Raw genomic sequence first — 19,862 nt, 5'->3', positions numbered from 1 at the left:
ACAGATGGGCATCATCACCGACCCACAGACGGGCGTCACCGCCAACATCCCACAGACGGGCATCACCACCAACATCCCTCAGACGGGTGTCACCACCAACATCCCTAAGACGGGCATCACTGCCAACATCCCACAGACGGGCATCACCGCCAACATCCCACAGACGTGCATCACCACCAACATCCCTCAGACGGGCATCACCGCCAACATCTCACAGACGGGCATCACCACCGACCCACAGACGGGCATCACCGCCAACATCCCACAGACAAGCATCACCACTGACCCCCAGAGACGGGCATCACCACCGACCCCCCACAGACGGGCATCACACCGACCCCCCACAGATGCGCATCACCACCGACCCACAGACAGCCATCACCGCCTACATCCCACAATCGGGCATCACCACCAACATCCCTAAGACGGGCATCACTGCCAACATCCCACAGACGGGCATCACCGCCAACATCCCACAGACGTGCATCACCACCAACATCCCTCAGACGGTCATCACCGCCAACATCCCACAGACGGGCATCACCGCCAACATCCCACAGACAGGCATCACCACCAACCCACAGACGGGCATCACCGCCAACATCCCACGGGCATCACCGCCAACATCCCACAGACAGGCAACACCACCAGCATCCCACAGATGGGAGCCACTGCCAACATCCCACAGATGGGCATCATCACCGACCCACAGACGGGCGTCACCGCCAACATCCCACAGACGGGCATCAACGCCAACATCCCACAGACGTGCATCACCACCAACATCCCTCAGACGGGCATCACCGCCAACATCCCACGGGCATCACCGCCAACAGCCCACAGACAGGCAACACCACCAGCATCCCACAGATGGGAGCCACTGCCAACATCCCACAGATGGGCATCATCACCGACCCACAGACGGGCGTCACCGCCAACATCCCACAGACGGGCATCAACGCCAACATCCCACAGACGTGCATCACCACCAACATCCCTCAGACGGGCATCACCGCCAACATCCCACAGACGGGCATCACCGCCAACATCCCACAGACAGGCAACACCACCAGCATCCCACAGATGGGAGCCACTGCCAACATCCCACAGATGGGCATCATCACCGACCCACAGACGGGCGGCACGCCAACATCCCACAGACAGGCATCACCACTGACCCACAGACGGGCATCACCACCAACATCCTACAGACGGGCGTCACCGCCAACATCCCACAGATGGGCATCACCACCAACATCCCTCAGACGGGTGTCACCGCCAACATCCCACAGACAGGCAACACCACCATCATCCCACAGATGGGAGCCACTGCCAACATCCCACAGATGGGCATCATCACCGACCCACAGACGGGCGTCACCGCCAACATCCCACAGACGGGCATCACCACCAACATCCCTCAGACGGGTGTCACCACCAACATCCCTAAGACGGGCATCACTGCCAACATCCCACAGACGGGCATCACCGCCAACATCCCACAGATGGGCATCATCACCGACCCACAGATGGGCGTCACCGCCAACATCCCACAGACGGGCATCAACGCCAACATCCCACAGACGTGCATCACCACCAACATCCCTCAGACGGGCATCACCGCCAACATCCCACAGACGGGCATCACCGCCAACATCCCACAGACAGGCAACACCACCAGCATCCCACAGATGGGAGCCACTGCCAACATCCCACAGATGGGCATCATCACCGACCCACAGACGGGCGGCACGCCAACATCCCACAGACAGGCATCACCACCGACCCACAGACGGGCATCACCACCAACATCCTACAGACGGGCGTCACCGCCAACATCCCACAGACGGGTATCACCACCAACATCCCTCAGACGGGTGTCACCGCCAACATCCCACAGACAGGCAACACCACCAGCATCCCACAGATGGGAGCCACTGCCAACATCCCACAGATGGGCATCATCACCGACCCACAGACGGGCGTCACCGCCAACATCCCACAGACGGGCATCACCACCAACATCCCTCAGACGGGTGTCACCACCAACATCCCACAGACAGGCATCACCACCGACCCACAGACGGTCATCACCGCCAACATCCTACAGACGGGCGTCACCGCCAACATCCTACGGACAGGCATCACCGCCAACATCCTACAGACGGGCATCACCGCCAACATCCCACAGTTGGGCATCATCACCGACCCACAGATGGGCGTCACCGCCAACATCCCACAGATGGGCATCACCACTGACCCATAGACAGGCATCACCGCCAACATCCCACAGACAGGCATCACCACTGACCCCTAGAGACGGGCATCACCACCGACCCCCCACAGACGGGCATCACACCGACCCCCCACAGATGCGCATCACAACCGACCCACAGACAGCCATCACCGCCTATATCCCCCAGATGGGCATCACTGCCAATATCCCACAGACAGTCATCACCACCGACCTCCCACAGATGGGCATCACTGCCAACATCCCACAGATGCGCATCACCACCGACCCACAGACGGGCATCACCACCAACATCCCACAGATGGGCATCACTGCCAACATCCCACAGATGGGCATCATCACCAACCCACAGATGGGCATCACCGCCAACATCCCACAGACGGGCGTCACCGCTGACCCACAGACAGGCGTCACCATTGACCCACAGACGGGCGTCACTGCCAACATCCCACAGACGGGCATCACCACCAACATCCCACAGATGGGCATCACTGCCAACATCCCACAGATGGGCGTCATCACCAACCCACAGATGGGCATCACCGCCAACATCCCACAGACGGGCGTCACCGCTGACCCACAGACGGGTGTCACCATTGACCCACAGACGGGCGTCACTGCCAACATCCCACAGAAGGGTATCACCACTGACCCACAGACGGGCATCATCACTGAACCACAGACCAATATCCCACAGATGGGTATTACCACCAACCCATAAACGGTACCTGGAATGCCTTACCAGGGATAGTGGTGGAGGCAGAAATATTAGGGGCATTTAAGGGATTCTTAGACAGGCACATGGATGTTAGAAAACTAAAGGTTTATGGTGTGAGATAGGGAAGTGTGGGATTGTTGTGGAGTGCGTTTACATTGGTCAGAACAACATCGTAGGCTGCAGATATGCTCTGTGTTCTATGCTCTATTGTCAGTCAATGTCAGCACCTACTCCCCAATATGTCCATTGGAGATGGTATTGAAGGACACCAACTCCACCATACTGGAGTACGTGGGACCCATCTCGAACAGAACCTTCTTGAAGGATTGCAACTGGCAGCTCCCACTGTAGACATCGGCAGGGTGGCCCTGGGAAGGGAACATTGGAACCATTAAAGATTGGAACATCAATAAAGTGAAAGGCAAGGCACTGAGAGCAAAGGGATAACTCCTGAGTAAGATTAACGGTGACCAGCGTTCCATCCCAGGCAATGGGAGTGCTCTTTCCACAGGCTCATCTTTCTGTATGTTGACAGCGTCTGATTTCCAACATTCCCAAAGTTCTGTCTCTCTGTAAATATTCACTATACATCTGTAACATCATCAAAATTCCTCCCAAACCCTACATAATATCGAAGAGAAGAATAATTTGATACGGCGATGGTAGTGGGATGGAGGGCCTTGACCCTGGAGCAGATCAATGGCACTGAAAGTTGTTATGGGCTGGGTGTGATGAGTTGTGTTGAGCTGTGATGAGTCGGGTGTGATGGGTTGGGTTGGGCTGTGATGAGTCGGGTGTGATGAGTTGGGTTAGGCTGTGATGAATCAGGTGTGATGAGTTGGGTTGGGCTGTGGTGAGTTGGGTTGGGCTGTGATGAGTTGGGTGTGATGAATTGGGTTGGGCTGTGATGAGTTGGATATGATGAGTTGGGTTGGGCTGTGATGAGTCAGGTGTGATGAGTTGGGTTGGGCTGTGGTGAGTTGGGTGTGATGAGTTGAGTTGGGCTGTGATGAATCGGGTGTGATGAGTTGTGTTGGGCTGTGTTGAGTTGGGTTGGGCTGTGATGAGTTGGGTGTGATGAGTTGGGCTGGGCTGTGGTGAGTTGAGTGTGATGAGATGGGTTGGGCTGTGATGAGTTGGGTGTGATGAGTTGGGTTGGGCTGTGATAAGTTGGGTGTGATGAGTTGGGTTGGGCTGTGATGAGTCGGGTGTGATGAGTTGGGTTGGGCTGTGATGAATCAGGTGTGATGAGTTGGGTTGGGCTGTGATGAGTTGAGTGTGTTGAGTTGAGTTGGGCTGTGGTGAGTTGAGTGTGATGAGTTGGGTTGGGCTGTGATGAGTTGGGTGTGATGAGTTGGGTTGGGCTGTGATAAGTTGGGTGTGATGAGTTGGGTTGGGCTGTGATGAGTCGGGTGTGATGAGTTGGGTTGGGCTGTGATGAATCAGGTGTGATGAGTTGGGTTGGGCTCTGATGAGTTGAGTGTGATGAGTTGTGTTGGGCTGTGATGAGTTGGGTGTGATGAGTTGTGTTGGGCTGTGGTGAGTCGGGTGTGATGAGTTGTGTTGGGCTGTGGAGAGTTGGGTTGGGCTGTGATGAGTTGGGTGTGATGAGTTGGGTTGGGCTGTGATGAGTTGGGTATGATGAGTTGGGTTGGGCTGTGATGAGTCAGGTGTGATGAGTTGGGTTGGGCTGTGATGAGTTGGGTGCGTTGAGTTGTGTTGGGCTGTGATGAGTTGGGTGTGATGAGTTGGGTTGGGCTGTGATGAGTTGGGTGTGATGAGTTGGGTTGGGCTGTGATGAGTTGGGTGTGATGAGTTGGGTGTGATGAGTTGGGTTGGGCTGTGATGAGTTGGGTGTGATGAGTTGTGTTGGGCTGTGATGAGTTGGGTGTGTTGAGTTGTGTTGGGCTGTGATGAGTTGGGTGTGATGAGTTGGGTTGGGCTGTGATGAGTTGGGTGTGATGAGTTGGGTTGGGCTGTGATGAGTTGGGTGTGATGAGTTGGGTTGGGCTGTGATGAGTTGGGTGTGGTGAGTTGGGTTGGGCTGTGATGAGTTGGGTGTGATGAGTTGGGTTGGGCTGTGATTAGTTGTGCTGTGATGAGTTGGGTGTGATGAGTTGTGTTGGGCTGTAATGATTTGGGTGTGGTGAGTTGGGTTGGGCTGTGATGAGTTGGGTGTGATGAGTTGGGTTGGGCTGTGATGAGTTGGGTGTGATGAGTTGGGTTGGGCTGTGATGAGTCGGGTGTGATGAGTTGGGTTGGGCTGTGATGAGTTGTGTTGGGCTGTGATGAGTTGGGTGTGATGAGTTGGGTTGGGCTGTGATGAGTCGGGTGTGATGAGTTGGGTTGGGCTGTGATGAGTTGGGTGTGATGAGTTGGGTTGGGCTGTGATGAGTCGGGTGTGATGAGTTGGGTTGGGCTGTGATGAGTTGTGTTGGGCTGTGATGAGTTGGGTGTGATGAGTTGGGTTGGGCTGTGATGAGTCGGGTGTGATGAGTTGGGTTGGGCTGTGATGAGTTGTGTTGGGTTGTGATGAGTTGGGTGTGGTGAGTTGGGTTGGGCTGTGATGAGTTGGGTGTGATGAGTTGGGTTGGGCTGTGATGAGTCGGGTGTGAGAGTTGGGTTGGGCTGTGATGAGTCGGGTGTGATGAGTTGGGTTGGGCTGTGATGAGTTGTGTTGGGCTGTGATGAGTTGGGTGTGGTGAGTTGGGTTGGGCTGTGATGAGTTGGGTGTGGTGAGTTGGGTTGGGCTGTGATGAGTTGGGTGTGATGAGTTGGGTTGGGCTGTGATGAGTCGGGTGTGTGAGTTGGGTTGGGCTGTGATGAGTCGAGTGTGATGAGTTGGGGTGTGATCATCTGGGATGTCAGAATTTGATGGTGTCAAGAATTGATGTATTCATATCATTAGTTTTACTCTCTGAAATTCTTAGACACCCCGAACAACCCATTATTCCCTGCTTACCTCAAAGGCCAATAAAACAAGCCTGTTGTCAGCAACAAATTGGATTACCCGTTCCATGGAGGCCCTGTTCATCACTTGCCCTGTCAGTAATCAATGAGGAAAGCTTCAAATAGCTTGCTGTTAATGGCCCTGGCCGATGGGGTAGCACGTTTCATGCAACGCTGTTACAGTGCCAGAGCTTGTATCTGGGGTTCAAATCCCATTCTTTCTGTACGGAGTTTGTACATTCTTCCCGTGCCTGCCCAGATTTTACCCAGGGGCTCCAATTTCCTCCCACCCCTCAAAACATATGGGGGATTTGGGTGTAATTGGGCACCACAGACTCATGGGCCAAAAGGGCTTATTACCATGCTGTATGCCTAAAAAAGATTTCCCAGAATGTGGGGTGTCGGAAAAGGGCCCCCGAATCAGAGAGCAGCAAGGGAGTCAGGAGAAATCTCTTCTCCACCCAGACAGCAGGGAATGTTTCTCCACACCTGCTCTTCGGGAAACAGGCAGTCAGGTGGGCAATGCCTTATCAGCTGAGATCTCGAGGAATGAGAAGCAGGCTCAATTAGCCGGATGGCTAACGGCTCTCCTGTGACTGATGTTTGGAATTCTCTGCCGTGGTGGTTGTGGAGACTTGGCCACTATGTTCGTCAAACAAAGCTCAGTGGTGGAAACCAGGGATCTAGAGATGGTGCAGGTAAGTGACTTCATCCACTTTGCTGCCAAATTCCACCCCAACCTCAAATTCACTTGGTCCATCTCTAGCAATACTCTCCCTTTCCTCGATCTCTCTGTCTCCAACTGGAGAGACAAAGTCTCTACAAACCCACAAACTCTGACAGCGACCTCGCCGACACCTCTTCCAACCCTATCCCCTGTAAGGATTCCATTCTCTCATTTCCTCCATCTCTGTCGCATCTGCACCCTAACCTACCACCCCACCAGCTTCCAACACATCCTCCTCTGCCATTTCTGCCACCTAACACGTAATCCCACCTCTAGACGCATATTCCCCTCTCCTCCCCTCTCCCTCCTTCCACAGGGACCGCTCTCTCCGTGACTCCCTTGTTCATTCCTCCCTCCCATCATTCGTTCCCTTCAGACCTACCCCTGTGACCACAGGAAATGCTCCACTTGCTCCTACACCACCTCCCTCACCACCATTCAAAGCCCCAAATCCTCCTTCCACGTGAAGTAACCTTTCACCGACTGCAGGGGTTACCGACTGCATCCGGTGCTCCCGCTGCGGTCTCCTCTACATCGGCTGCAGACTGGGGAGATCTCTCTGTTGAGCATCTCAGCTCTGTCCGCCGCCACAGCCTGGATCTCCCGGTGGCCGCCCATTTCAATTCCCTGTCTCATTCCCTTGTTGACGTGTCTGTCCATGGCCTCATGCTCTATCAGACTGGGACCACCTGCAAATTGGAGGAACAACCCCTCATCATCTGACAGAACCCCCCTCTACCTGGATGGCATTAACATCAACTTCTCTAGTTTTTGTTAAACCACCCCCCTCACTTCCCTATACCCCCCCTCACCTTCCCCCAGGTCTGTTTCTCGCCCTTTTCCCTGTTTCCTTTCACACAGACATGATAAATTCTCACTTCGTCCCTAATCACATCCAATTCACACATAGAAACATATAGAAACATAGAAGATAGGAGCAGGAGTAGGTCATTCGACCCTTCGAGCCTGCTCCACCATACAATGAGATCATGGCTGATCTTAAAGTTCAGTACCCCACCTTCTCTCTGTAACCTTTAATACCCTTATACTGAAGAAATAGATCTAATTTCCTCTTAAATATATTTAATGAACCTGCCTCTACTGCCCTCTGTGGCAATGAACTCCACAGATTCACCACCCTCTGGGTCAAGAAATTCCTCCTCATCTCGGTCCTAAATGGTTTGCCTATTATCCTCAAACCATGGCCCCGGGTTCTGGATTTTCCCATCCTTGGAAACATCCCATCTGCATCCATTCTGTCCAGTCCTGCCAGAATTTTATAGGTCTCTATGAGATCCCCTCTCAATCTTCTAAACTCCAGCGAGTACAATCCCAATTTGCGCAATCTTTCCTCATAAGTCATTCCTGCCATTCCAGGTATCAGCCTGGTGAATCGCCTCTGCACTCCCTCCATTGCAAGAACATCCTTCCTTAGATAAGGTGACCAAAACTGCACACGATACTCCAGGTGGGATCTCACCAAGGCCCTGTACAGCTGCAGTGAGGTATCCTTGTTCCTAGACTCAAACCCTCTTGATATGAAGGCCAACATACCATTTGCCTTTTTAACCGCCAGCTGTACCTGCATGCTCGCCTTCAGAGACTGATGTACAAGTACCCCTAGGTCTCTCTGCACTTCCCCATCTCTTAATCTATTGCCATTCAAATAGTAATCTGCCCTCTGGTTTGTATTACCAAAGTGGATAACCTCACATTTATCCACATTGTAGTGCATTTGCCACGGATCTGCCCAGTCCCTCAATTTATCCAAATCACACTGGAGCTTCCTGACCCCCTCTTCCGTGCACACAACCCCTTCTAGCTTAGTGTCATCTGCAAATTTGGAGATATTCCATCCAATCCCCTCATCCAGATCATTAATGTAAATTGTGAACAGCTGGGGTCCCAGTACAGATCCCTGTGGCACCCCACTGGTCACGGCCTGCCACTCAGAAAACGAGCCATTTATCCCAACTCTCTGTCTTCTACCTGCCAGCCAGTTCTCAATCCACATCAATACTTTGCCCCCAATCCCATGAGCCTTGATTTTGGAAGCCAGTCGTTTATGCGGGACCTCATCGAAGGCCTTTTGGAAGTCCAGGTACACCACATCCACTGGCTCTCCCCCATCTATTTTACCTGTCACCATCTCAAAGAATTCCAATAGATTTGTCAAGCACGATTTACCTTTTGTAAATCCATGTTGACTCCGTCCGATCCCTTCTCTGCTAGTCATATGCTCCGCTATTACATCTTTAATAATGGATTCCATCATTTTGCCCACTACTGATGTAAGGCTCACCGGCCGATAATTCCCCGCTTTTTCTCTACCCCCCTTTTAAAATAGTGGGGTAACATTAGCTACCCTCCAATCCATGGGTACTGATCCTGAGTCTATCGAGTTCTGGAAAATAATTCTTAAAGCATCTGCTATCTGAATGGCCACTTCCTTGAGTACCCTAGGATGTAGATTATCAGGCCCTTGGGATTTATCGGCCTTCAATCCCATCAATTTCCCCAAGACCATGTCCTTAGAGATACTGATTTCTTTCAGTTCCTCCCTTGCATTAGTCTCTATGTTTCCCAACATCCTTGGGAGGTTATTTGTATCCTTTCTTGTGAAAACGGAACTAAAGTAAGAATTTAATTGGTCTGCTATTTCCTTATTCCCCATTATATATTCCCCTGATTCCGACTGCAAAGGACCTACTCTGGATTTCACCAATCTTTTCCTCTTGACATATTTATAAAAGCTTTTGCAGTCAGTTTTTATATTTGCCGCAAGCTTACTTTCGTAATTTATTTTTGCTCTCTTGATTAATCCCTTTGTCCTCCTTTGGTGCATCTTGAACTACTCCCAGTCTTCGGTTGCGGTGCTTTTTTTGGCCAATTGATATGTTCTCTCTTTGGACCCAATGCTGTCTCTAATTTCCCTTGTTATCCACGGTTGAGTCACCTTTTTTGGTTTATTTTTATGCCAAACCGGTATAAACGATTTTTGCAATTTCTCCATTAGATCTGTGAATGCTTTCCACCTGTTGTTGGTGGTCTTGATTCCTTCCCAGCCAGTGCTATCTGAATTCTGAGATATTCTGGCTCAATCAGCTTATTCCTTGAAGGAGGGTTCAGGCCTGAAATGTGGGCAACATATCTTTGTCCCCTGTGGATACTGGTTTTACTACAATCACAGCATCTGCAGAATTTTGTGTTTCACTGAGGCCAGTTGCCTTGGACCCCCCTGAGTGGCCTCAGTGCTGTTAAACATCTGATGGATGGAGTGCCCTCCTACCCAACCTCCCACACCAGCATTGTCCCATCGACCAGTACCTGTGGGGAAGACTGGATTGGCGATGCTCAGTGCCATGGGGTGGGAGTGTGCTCGCCCTTCCTGCAGAGCCCTGGATAGCTCCTCAGCCTCCACCTCCCAGCCTCTCTCCTCAGCCAGCTGGTAGGGTAGCAGCTCTCCACCCATCAGGGTGATGGAATGGCACAGTCCAAGACTGCAAGGTCTGGGCACAAGGATGCCAGTGCGCCGAGGTCCACTGGCGTCGATCAGCAAGTCGAATATGATCTGTGTGGGCACAGAGGGTGGGAGGGAGTTAGACTGGGGCATGGAGGCCAACCTTCTTAGTCCCCCCACCCCCAAACCAGCTCTACCCAGGGGCAATCACTCGCAGTATGGGATCTGTCCTGGTCGCTGCAATCCCGATGGCTCAAATCTCCATGGCGAGACAGTGGACCTGCACATAGGTCCTGGAAGGGAGAGGTAGGGGAGGCGCAATGAGGGAGGGCACCAGGGGAGAACCGGCAGGGAAGGGCACCAGTATACGGGCCTGGGCAAGGAGCAGCAGGGGTGGGGCAATGAGGGTGGGAGAGCCACGGGAGTGGTGCCCGGGGAGAGGCTCCGAGGGAGGGAGCACCAGGGGAGGGGCGGTGACAGTGGGAGTATTGGGGGCAGAGGCTCCAGGGAGCATTGGCAGGGGCACTTGGAGCATCAGGGGAGGGGCAGCAGGGAAATGCCAGGGGAGGGTTAGGCAGCACTAGATCTCACCACCATTGGTGACGTCCAGAGAAGTTATTGTCTCCCAGGAAACAGGTGCTGTCTGTCCACCCTATCTTTGCCTCTCAGAACCTTATGGACCTCCATCAAGTCTCCTTTCATCCTTCTCTGCTCCAAAGAGAAAAGGGGAGCTCCGCTAACCTTGCCCTATAAGACTTATTTTCCAATGCAGGCAACATCCTGGTAAATCTCCTCTGCACTCTGTCAATCTCTATGGACCTGGACCCCAAGATCTCTCTGTTCTCCGTCACTGTTAAACATCATGTACTCAGCTTTCAAGGTCAACCTGCCAAAATGCACCACTTCATCTCCCACTATAACCCCCAACTCTGCAACCTGTCTATATGTTCTTATAACCTTCGACACCCTTCAGCTCCATCCACAACTCTTCCAACCTTTGTGTTATCCCCAAACTTACTGACCCATCCTTCTGCCTCTTCATCCAGGTCATTTATAAAAATCACAAAGAGCAGGGGTCCCAGAACAGATCCTTGCGGCCCCGCCACTAGTCCCCGACCTCCAGACAGAATACTTTCCTTCCACTACTATTCTCTGCTTTCTATCTACAAGCCAATTCTAAATCCACGAGGCCAAAGTTGCACAGCTCCCAGGCCTCATGACTTTCTGAACAAGCCTCCCATAGGAGACGTGTCAAATGACTGACTAAAATCACTCATACACCACATCTATAGTCGGATATCCGTCAATTTCTTTTGATACTTCCTCAAAAATCTCAATTAGGCTCATGAGACATGACCTTCCCCTCACAAAGACTATCTCTGAGAAGAAAATGCTTTTCTAAATACTTGTAAGTGCTATCCCTGAGAATCCTCTCCAATAGTTTGCACATCACTGATGTACGAGTCACCGGTCTGTAATTCCCAGGATTTTCCCATGTACCTTTCTTAAACTAGAGCACACAATTTGCCCTTCTCCAATCATCCGGCACCTCCCCTCTTGTCAATGCCCCAGCTATCTCTTTCCTCCCTTCCCACAGCAGCCTATCATATACTTATCAATCCTAATATTTTTAAGAAGATCCAGCCTTCCTCTTTATTAACCTTGACATTGGCCTGTTCTACTTTGACCTGACAATCACCAAGGACCCTCATTAAGAACTCTCCCTATCTCCTCTGCCTCCAGGCACATGTTCTTAACCTACCCCCCCCCCCCCCCCCACAATTATCTCTAAGCAGTCCTCCCCTAACTGTTGCCAACCTCTTGACTGGAGTGAGTGTCAGTCCAACCCTATTGAGAGCAGTCTTACTGGGTGTATCTCAGCGAGGGGCAGGAGTGGCTCTGCCCGAGATCGGGAGCTGCAGGTGGTAAATGCGGCTCAGAACATCATGCAAACTTCCCTCCCCATCCAGGGACCCCGTCTCCACCTCCCGTGGCCCCGGGAAAGGCAGCCAGTGCACTGAAAGACCCATCACACCCCGGACACACTTTCTTATTCCTCCTCCCATCGGGGAGAAGGCTCTGGAGGGTGAAAGCTAACACCAACAAGCTTGAAGACAGTTTCTTCCCTGCAGCCATCAGGCTCTTGAATGAACCCCGACACAGTGCTCTCAAGCTGCTTTTGGTGCTAAGTGATCTTCCTTTATGTTTTAATCCCAAATTGTGCTCTTTACACAGCTGTCTGAATGATACAGATAGCCTGTTGGTCTGCTCGCAGAAGAACTCTTGGTACATTGTGACAAATGAACTGAAACAATAACCACATCAGAGAATGTACAAACTCCACACAGACAGTAGACAAAGTTGGTATCAAATCTGGGTTACTGGAGCCGGGAGTCAACAGCTCTACCCGTTACACCACCTCTGCGCCCTGTCTTGCGAAAGGCTGAGACATTGTGAGAGCTGTTATGGGCCCAGAGGACCCCAACATCCAGCAGTAATAGATATTCACCAAGACAAATGGTTACTTTGTGGCGGCACACCACTAGGCAGGCGAACCGGCCCCGCTTGTAATCCACGCGGCAGGGCAGCTGGCCAAAATGGCGCTGTCGGGGATTTCCCCTTCTCAGCACAGGGCTCAGAAGCCTGCGCTGGGGGACCACACGATGCCCGGGTGACGTCAGTGCTGCCCAGTGCGGTTCTCAGCCAGGTCTGGGCTGGAAGTATAACTCCAGCCCAGCAGCCTGCAATAAATCAATTCTGCTCACTGAGCTCAACCATCTGGTTATGTGTTCTTTCAGTAGCAGTGTAGCTGCCGCTACAACTTAAACAAAAGTTTAATTATCTTTAAACATGAAAGTCGAATCATACTTTAACTTATGACTATTCACTTATTTAACCTAACTTACCCTTCTAATTCTAAGCACACGTGTATGTAATGTGTGTGTAAGTTCAGAAAAGTTCTAGCGACCCGGGTTCAAATCCAGCGCTATCTGTAAGGAGTTTCTACGTTCTCACCATGCCTGTGTGGGTTTCCTCCAGGAGCTCCAGTTTCCTCCCATGTTCCAAAGACGCACAGGGTTAGTAGGTTAATTGGTCATACGGGTGCATTTGGTCGAGATGGACTCGTAATCCATGCATTTATCTTTGGCTTGGCTTCGCGGACGAAGATTTATGGAGGGGGTAAAAAGTCCACGTCAGCTGCAGGCTCGTTTGTGGCTGACCAGTCCGATGCGGGACAGGCAGACACGATTGCAGCAGTTGCAAGGGAAAATTGGTTGGTTGGGGTTGGGTGTTGGGTTTTTCCTCCTTTGCCTTTTGTCAGTGAGGTAGGCTCTGCGGTCTTCTTCAAAGGAGGCTGCTGCCCGCCAAACTGTGAGGCGCCAAGATGCACGGTTTGAGGCGTTATCAGCCCACTGGCGGTGGTCAATGTGGCAGGCACCAAGAGATTTCTTTAGGCAGTCCTTGTACCTTTTCTTTGGTGCACCTCTGTCACGGTGGCCAGTGGAGAGCTCGCCATATAATACGATCTTGGGAAGGCGATGGTCCTCCATTCTGGAGACGTGACCCATCCAGCGCAGCTGGATCTTCAGCAGCGTGGACTCGATGCTGTCGACCTCTGCCATCTCGAGTACCTCGACGTTAGGGGTGTGAGCGTTCCAATGGATGTTGAGGATGGAGCGGAGACAACGCTGGTGGAAGCGTTCTAGGAGCCGTAGGTGGTGCCGGTAGAGGACCCATGATTCGGAGCCGAACAGGAGTGTGGGTATGACAACGGCTCTGTATACGCTTATCTTTGTGAGGTTTTTCAGTTGGTTGTTTTTCCAGACTCTTTTGTGTAGTCTTCCAAAGGCGCTATTTGCCTTGGCGAGTCTGTTGTCTATCTCATTGTCGATCCTTGCATCTGATGAAATGGTGCAGCCGAGATAGGTAAACTGGTTGACCGTTTTGAGTTTTGTGTGCCCGATGGAGATGTGGGGGGGCTGGTAGTCATGGTGGGGAGCTGGCTGATGGAGGACCTCAGTTTTCTTCAGGCTGACTTCCAGGCCAAACATTTTGGCAGTTTCCGCAAAGCAGGACGTCAAGCGCTGAAGAGCTGGCTCTGAATGGGCAACTAAAGCGGCATCATCTGCAAAGAGTAGTTCACGGACAAGTTTCTCTTGTGTCTTGGTGTGAGCTTGCAGGCGCCTCAGATTGAAGAGACTGCCATCCGTGCGGTACCGGATGTAAACAGCGTCTTCATTGTTGGGGTCTTTCATGGCTTGGTTCAGCATCATGCTGAAGAAGATTGAAAAGAGGGTTGGTGCGAGAACACAGCCTTGCTTCACGCCATTGTTAATGGAGAAGGGTTCAGAGAGCTCATTGCTGTATCTGACCCGACCTTGTTGGTTTTCGTGCAGTTGGATAATCATGTTGAGGAACTTTGGGGGACATCCGATGCGCTCTAGTATTTGCCAAAGCCCTTTCCTGCTCACGGTGTCGAAGGCTTTGGTGAGGTCAACAAATCCATGCATTTATATACTTGTACATATTCACACAGCAACAACAATGAGTTGCATTACAGAGAAGAGGTGGAAAATCTCGTGAAATGGTGCAAAAGTAATGACCTGAGTCTCAATGTGGGCAAGACAAAGGAGATGATCAGGACCAGGAATGACCACCCTCCACTACTACACCTGCAAAAGGTGCATCCAGCTGCAGCTCCTGACAAAACAAGTTAAGGAGCGGAGTTAGAGCTGGACGAACACCAAATCATTCAAGAGGAGGGGGTTGCTAGAGAGGAGTTTCAGGCAGAAAGTAAGGAGGCAGGTAGCTGGGTGACTATCAGGAGAGGGAAGGGGAATAGACAGAGAGAGCAGAGCACCCTGTGGTCATTTTCATCACCAATAAGTATGCCATTTGGATACCATTGGTGGGGACGACCTACCAGGGACAAGTTGTGGAGGTCACGTCTCTGGCACCAGACTGAACCCTCAGCTCAGAAAGGAAGGAGGGAAAAGAGGAGAGCAGTTGTGATAGGGGATTCCATAGTTAGTGGGAAAGATAAGAGATTCTGTGGGAAAGATCGAGAGCCCCAGATGATCTGTTCCCTTCCAGATGCCAGCGTCCACGATATCTCAGATCGAGATCTCGATATTCTCAGGAGGGAGGGTGAGCAGCTAGATGTTGTGCCCCATGTAGGGACCAACGATGTGGGTAGGAAGGGTGAGGAGGTCCTGCAAGGAGAGTTCAGGGACAGCACAAAGTTGAAGGACAGAACCTCCAGGCTTGCGATCTCAGGAGTGCTACCCATGGTAGAGGTACAGTCTCCTGGCATGGGCATTTGCTGGGCTTTAAACTAATAAGGTTGGGGACAAGGATTCATGTCAGGGAGGAGAGCAAGAACAGAGTCTTTAGGCAAAGAAAAAGGCTTTTTCACACAATCTGGAGGTGGAACAGGGGCAGGTAATAAATAATGGCCATTGTAACAATTGTAGAGAAGGTGAGAAGTAGAAAATTAAAGGTGGAAGATCTCTGAGATGCACTTATTTCAATGCAAGGAGTGTGGTAAATAAAGAGTATAGGAGCTGGGAAGTGATGCTGCGACTGTTTAAGGCATTGGTGAGGCCGGGTTCGGAGTATTGCATTCAGTTCTGGCCTCCAAATTATAGGAAGGATATAGATAAGGTGGAGAGGGTGCAGAGATTTACCAGGATGTTGCCTGGCTTAAAATACGTAGAGTACAGAGAAAGATTGAATAGGTTAGGACTTTATTCATTGGAACGTAGATGATTGAAGCTACATTCAATGGATCTCTATTTTTCTTTGGAATCACTGTAATTATCGCACTTGAATAAGATTCTGGTATAACTGATCTTCAGTTATTTGTTGCAATATGTCCATAAATATAGAAGATAAATTTTCATAAAATACTTTATAAAATTCCACTGAGAATCTGTCATCACCTAACGACTTTCCATTTGGCATCTCTTGTATAGCTTCTTTAATCTCAAAATCTGTAAACAGAGCTTCCAATTCCTTTCCCTCTTCCTCCCCCCAAAACTGGTAAATTTAACTTAGATAAGGATTCAATAGAACCATCAACCTGATTTCCCTCAGAAATATACAATTTCTGATAAAATGAATAAAATTGGTCATTGATTTCCTGAGGTTTATAGGTAACTATTGAATTCTTTTTAATAGTTCTTGAGATTTGTTTCATTTTTAATTGCCAAGCTAATACCTTATGAGTCCATTCACCCAACTCGTAATAACGTTGCTTAGATCTTTGAATTAATCACTCATACTAATGTTTGTAAAGTATTATAACATAATTTCAACTTAGTTAATGCTGCTTTCTTATCTCTGTTACCTTCTTCTGAAATTCTTTTTCCAACACAGTAATTTGTTTCTCCAATGCCAAACTTTCCACCAGATACTGTTTTTTTTTACTTTCGTAGAATAACTAATAATTTGATCACGCAAATATGCTTTTAAAGCATCCCACATTACAAAATTACTACTAACTGAATTAGCATTTTCATCCAAAAATAAAGCAATCTGTTCCTTAACAAAAGTAATAAATTCTGGTTTCTTCAATAATATTACATTAAGTTGATTGCAACACTTCAGAACCTACACAAGAAATAAACAACTTAAAATGATCAGATATAACCCTACTCTTATATTCAGCCTGCACAACTCTAGCCTGTAAATGTGCCAAAATCAAGAACAAATCTATTCTAGAAAATGAATCATGTCTAGATGAATAAAAAGAAAAGTCCTTTTCTGTCAGATTTATTCTCCTCCAAATTTCAACTAAATTCAAATCTTTCATTTGTATCGCCATCTTTGATTTCTTTATACTTTTCAGAGATCTAATCCAGTAATGGATCCAAAACACAATTAAAATCCCCTCCAATCAAAATATTTTCATTGGCCTGATTTAATGTTAAGAAAGCCTCAATTTTAAATCGATCATCATCCACATTAGGTGCATAAATATTCAACAATATCCATGGTTCTGCAAAAATGTTACAATTCACCATTAAAACCCTACCAACAATCTCCGTAAATGATTCCAACTCAAATAACAGTTTCTTATGAATCAGAATCACTACATCCCTTGATTTAGAATTAAAAGAAGCAATCACATATCCAACCCAATCACTCTTCAATTTTAAATGTTCTTTTTCAGTCAAATGTTTTTCTTGTAAAAAGATAATATCAACTTTCATTTTTTTTAATGTCAATACACGTTTACGCTTAATTGGTGTTTAAAATTATGAAGGGAATAGATAGACTAGATGCAAGTAGACTCTTCCCCCTGAGAGCAGGGGAGGTTGAAAAAAGAGGACACAAGTTGAGGATAAGAGGGCAAAATTTTAGGAGAAACATTAGAAGATGTTTCTTCACTCCGAGAGTGGTGGATGAATGGAATAATCTTCCGGAGGAAATAGTTGAGGCAAGGTTAATTGGAGGCTGGATATATACATGGATAGAAGGGGTTTGGAGGCTTATGGATGGAGAATAGGCAGGGGGATTTAGGGGAGTTGTTTGAGTGAACTGACTGGACTTGAAGGGCCGAGATGGTCTGTTTCCATGCCAGAAACTGTTATATGGTTATAGAAATAGGAAGTCGATACAGCTCAATACACGGCTAAAGAGATGGTGAAGGAGGGAGGGCTTCATGTTTCTGGACGTTTGGGCTCTGTTCCAGGGGAGGTGAGAGCTGTTCTGACAGGACAATTTACAACTGAACTGGAGGGGATCGAGCATCCTTGCAGGTAGGTTTACTAGAGCTGCTCCAGGGTGGGGAGGGTTAAACTAGATTGGCGGGGGTGGTGGGGGGGGGGGGAACCAGAGTGTTGGAGTAGTTAGTGAGACAGAGGAGGATAAAGGTCACGCGAGGACTGCATGTGTAGACAGATATGTTCTCAGGTGCATTTATTTCAATGCGAGGAGTATTTCAAGGCAGACGAGTTTAGGGCATGGATTGACATGTGGGATTATGATGTTATTGCTATTAGTGAGACTTGGTTGCAGGAGGGGCAAGACTAGCAACTTAATGTTCCAGGGTTTCGTTGCTTCAGACGTGATAGAGGGGGAGGGATGAAAAGTGGCATTGCTAGTCAGGGAAAATACCTCGGCTGTGCAAAATCAGGACAGCCCAGGGGACTTGTCAACAGAGGCCATATTGGTGGAGTTCAGGAATGGGAAAGGTGTGACCTCACTGATAGGATTGTATTATAGAGCAGCCAATAGTTCAAGAGAATTGGAGGAGCAAATCTGTTGGGAGATGGAGATTTTAACTTTCCGCATATTGACTGGGACTCCCATACTGTAAAAGGGCTGGGTGGCTTGGATTTGTCAAATGTGTTCAAGAAAGTTTTATAATCCAATTTGTAGAGGTACCAATGAGATAGGATGCAATACTGGATCTCCTATTAGGAAACAAGACAGGTCAGGTGACAGAAGTCTGTGTAGGGGAACATTTTGGATACAATGACCATAATTTTATTATTTTCAAGTTAATTTTGGAGAAGGGTAGGTCTGATCCTTGAGTTGAGGTTCTAAATTGGAGAAAGGCCAATTTTGTGGACATGAGACAGGATCTCGGAAGAGTGGATTGGGATATGTTGTTTTCTGGCAGGGACGTATTCAGCCAGTGCAAGGCCTTCAAAGGCAAGATTTTGAGAATGCAAAGTTTGCATGTTCCTGTCAGGACTAAAGGTAAAGTTAACAGACACAGGGAACCCTGGTTTTCGAAGGATATTGGTGATCTGGTTATGAAGAAGAGAGAGGTGTACAGCAGGTATAGGCCACAAGGAGCTCATGAGGTACATGAAGAGTACAGAAAATCCAAGAAAATACTCAAGAAGGAAATCAGGAAGGCTAAAAGAAGACATGAGGTTCTTTGGAAGGTAATGTGAAGGTAAATCTGAAGGGTTTCTACAGGTACATTAAGAGTAAAAAGATAATAAGGAACAATATTGGTCCCCTAGGGGAGATCTGAAACAGTTTTTTTGTATCAGTATTTACTCAGGAATCTGGCCTAGTGTACCAGGAAGGGAAACAAACACATCTCATGGAACATATGGAGGAGGAGATGCTTGCTACCTTACAACGAATAAAGGTAGATAAATCCCCCAGGTCTGACATGATATTCCCTCAGACCTTGAGGGAGAAATTGCAGGGTCACTGGCAGAAATATTCGAGATGTCCTTAGCCACAAGAGAGATGCCAGAGGATTGGAGGTTAGCTCATGTTGTCCCATTGTTTAAAAAAGGCTCTAAAATAAATCAGTTAACTATAGGCTAATGTTCCAAAAGTAAGCCAGGAAATTACAGGCCGTGATCCTGACATCAGTCATAAATAAATTATTGGAGGGTGTTCTGAGAGACTAGACTTGCAAGTATTTGACAGCCATGGTCTGATTAAGGACAGTCAGCATGGCTTTCTGTATGGTAGGTCGTATTTAACTAATCTTATAGAGTTTTTCGAGGAGGTTACCAAGAAAGTAGATGAAGGAAAGGCTGTGGGTGTTGTCCACATGGACTTTAGTAAGGCCTTTGACAAGGTCCCTCATGGGAGGTTAGTTCAGAAGGTTCAGACACTAGGTATCCATAGAGAAGTTGTAAGCTGGATTTGAAATTGGCTGAATGGGAGAAGACAGAGTGGTAGTAGATGGATGCTTCTCAGACTGATGGCCTGTAATTAGTGGTGTGCCTCAGGGGTCTGTGCTGCGACCTGTATTGAGAAGGGTGTTGCTGTCACG

General features: G+C 49.0%; 1 protein-coding gene across 1 annotated transcript in view; it reads right to left on the bottom strand.

The window, feature by feature from the left end:
- The window catches only part of LOC138761946 (alanine aminotransferase 1-like), a 67,751-nt gene that overhangs the window by 23,016 nt on the left and 24,873 nt on the right, over window positions 1–19,862 (bottom strand). The window contains exons 5-9 of the mRNA XM_069934997.1: window positions 9,976–10,219; window positions 7,145–7,337; window positions 6,505–6,563; window positions 5,935–6,014; window positions 3,204–3,340 (exon numbers count right to left, since the gene is read on the bottom strand). Coding sequence (XP_069791098.1) covers window positions 3,204–3,340; window positions 5,935–6,014; window positions 6,505–6,563; window positions 7,145–7,337; window positions 9,976–10,219 — 713 coding nt within the window. The remainder of the gene's footprint in view (window positions 1–3,203; window positions 3,341–5,934; window positions 6,015–6,504; window positions 6,564–7,144; window positions 7,338–9,975; window positions 10,220–19,862) is intronic.

Source organism: Narcine bancroftii, chromosome 1, assembly GCF_036971445.1.
Source record: "Narcine bancroftii isolate sNarBan1 chromosome 1, sNarBan1.hap1, whole genome shotgun sequence".
Classification (NCBI taxonomy): Eukaryota; Metazoa; Chordata; class Chondrichthyes; order Torpediniformes; family Narcinidae; genus Narcine; species Narcine bancroftii.
Note: the sequence above shows the minus strand (reverse complement) of the source record. Positions and strands in the feature narration are given on the sequence as shown.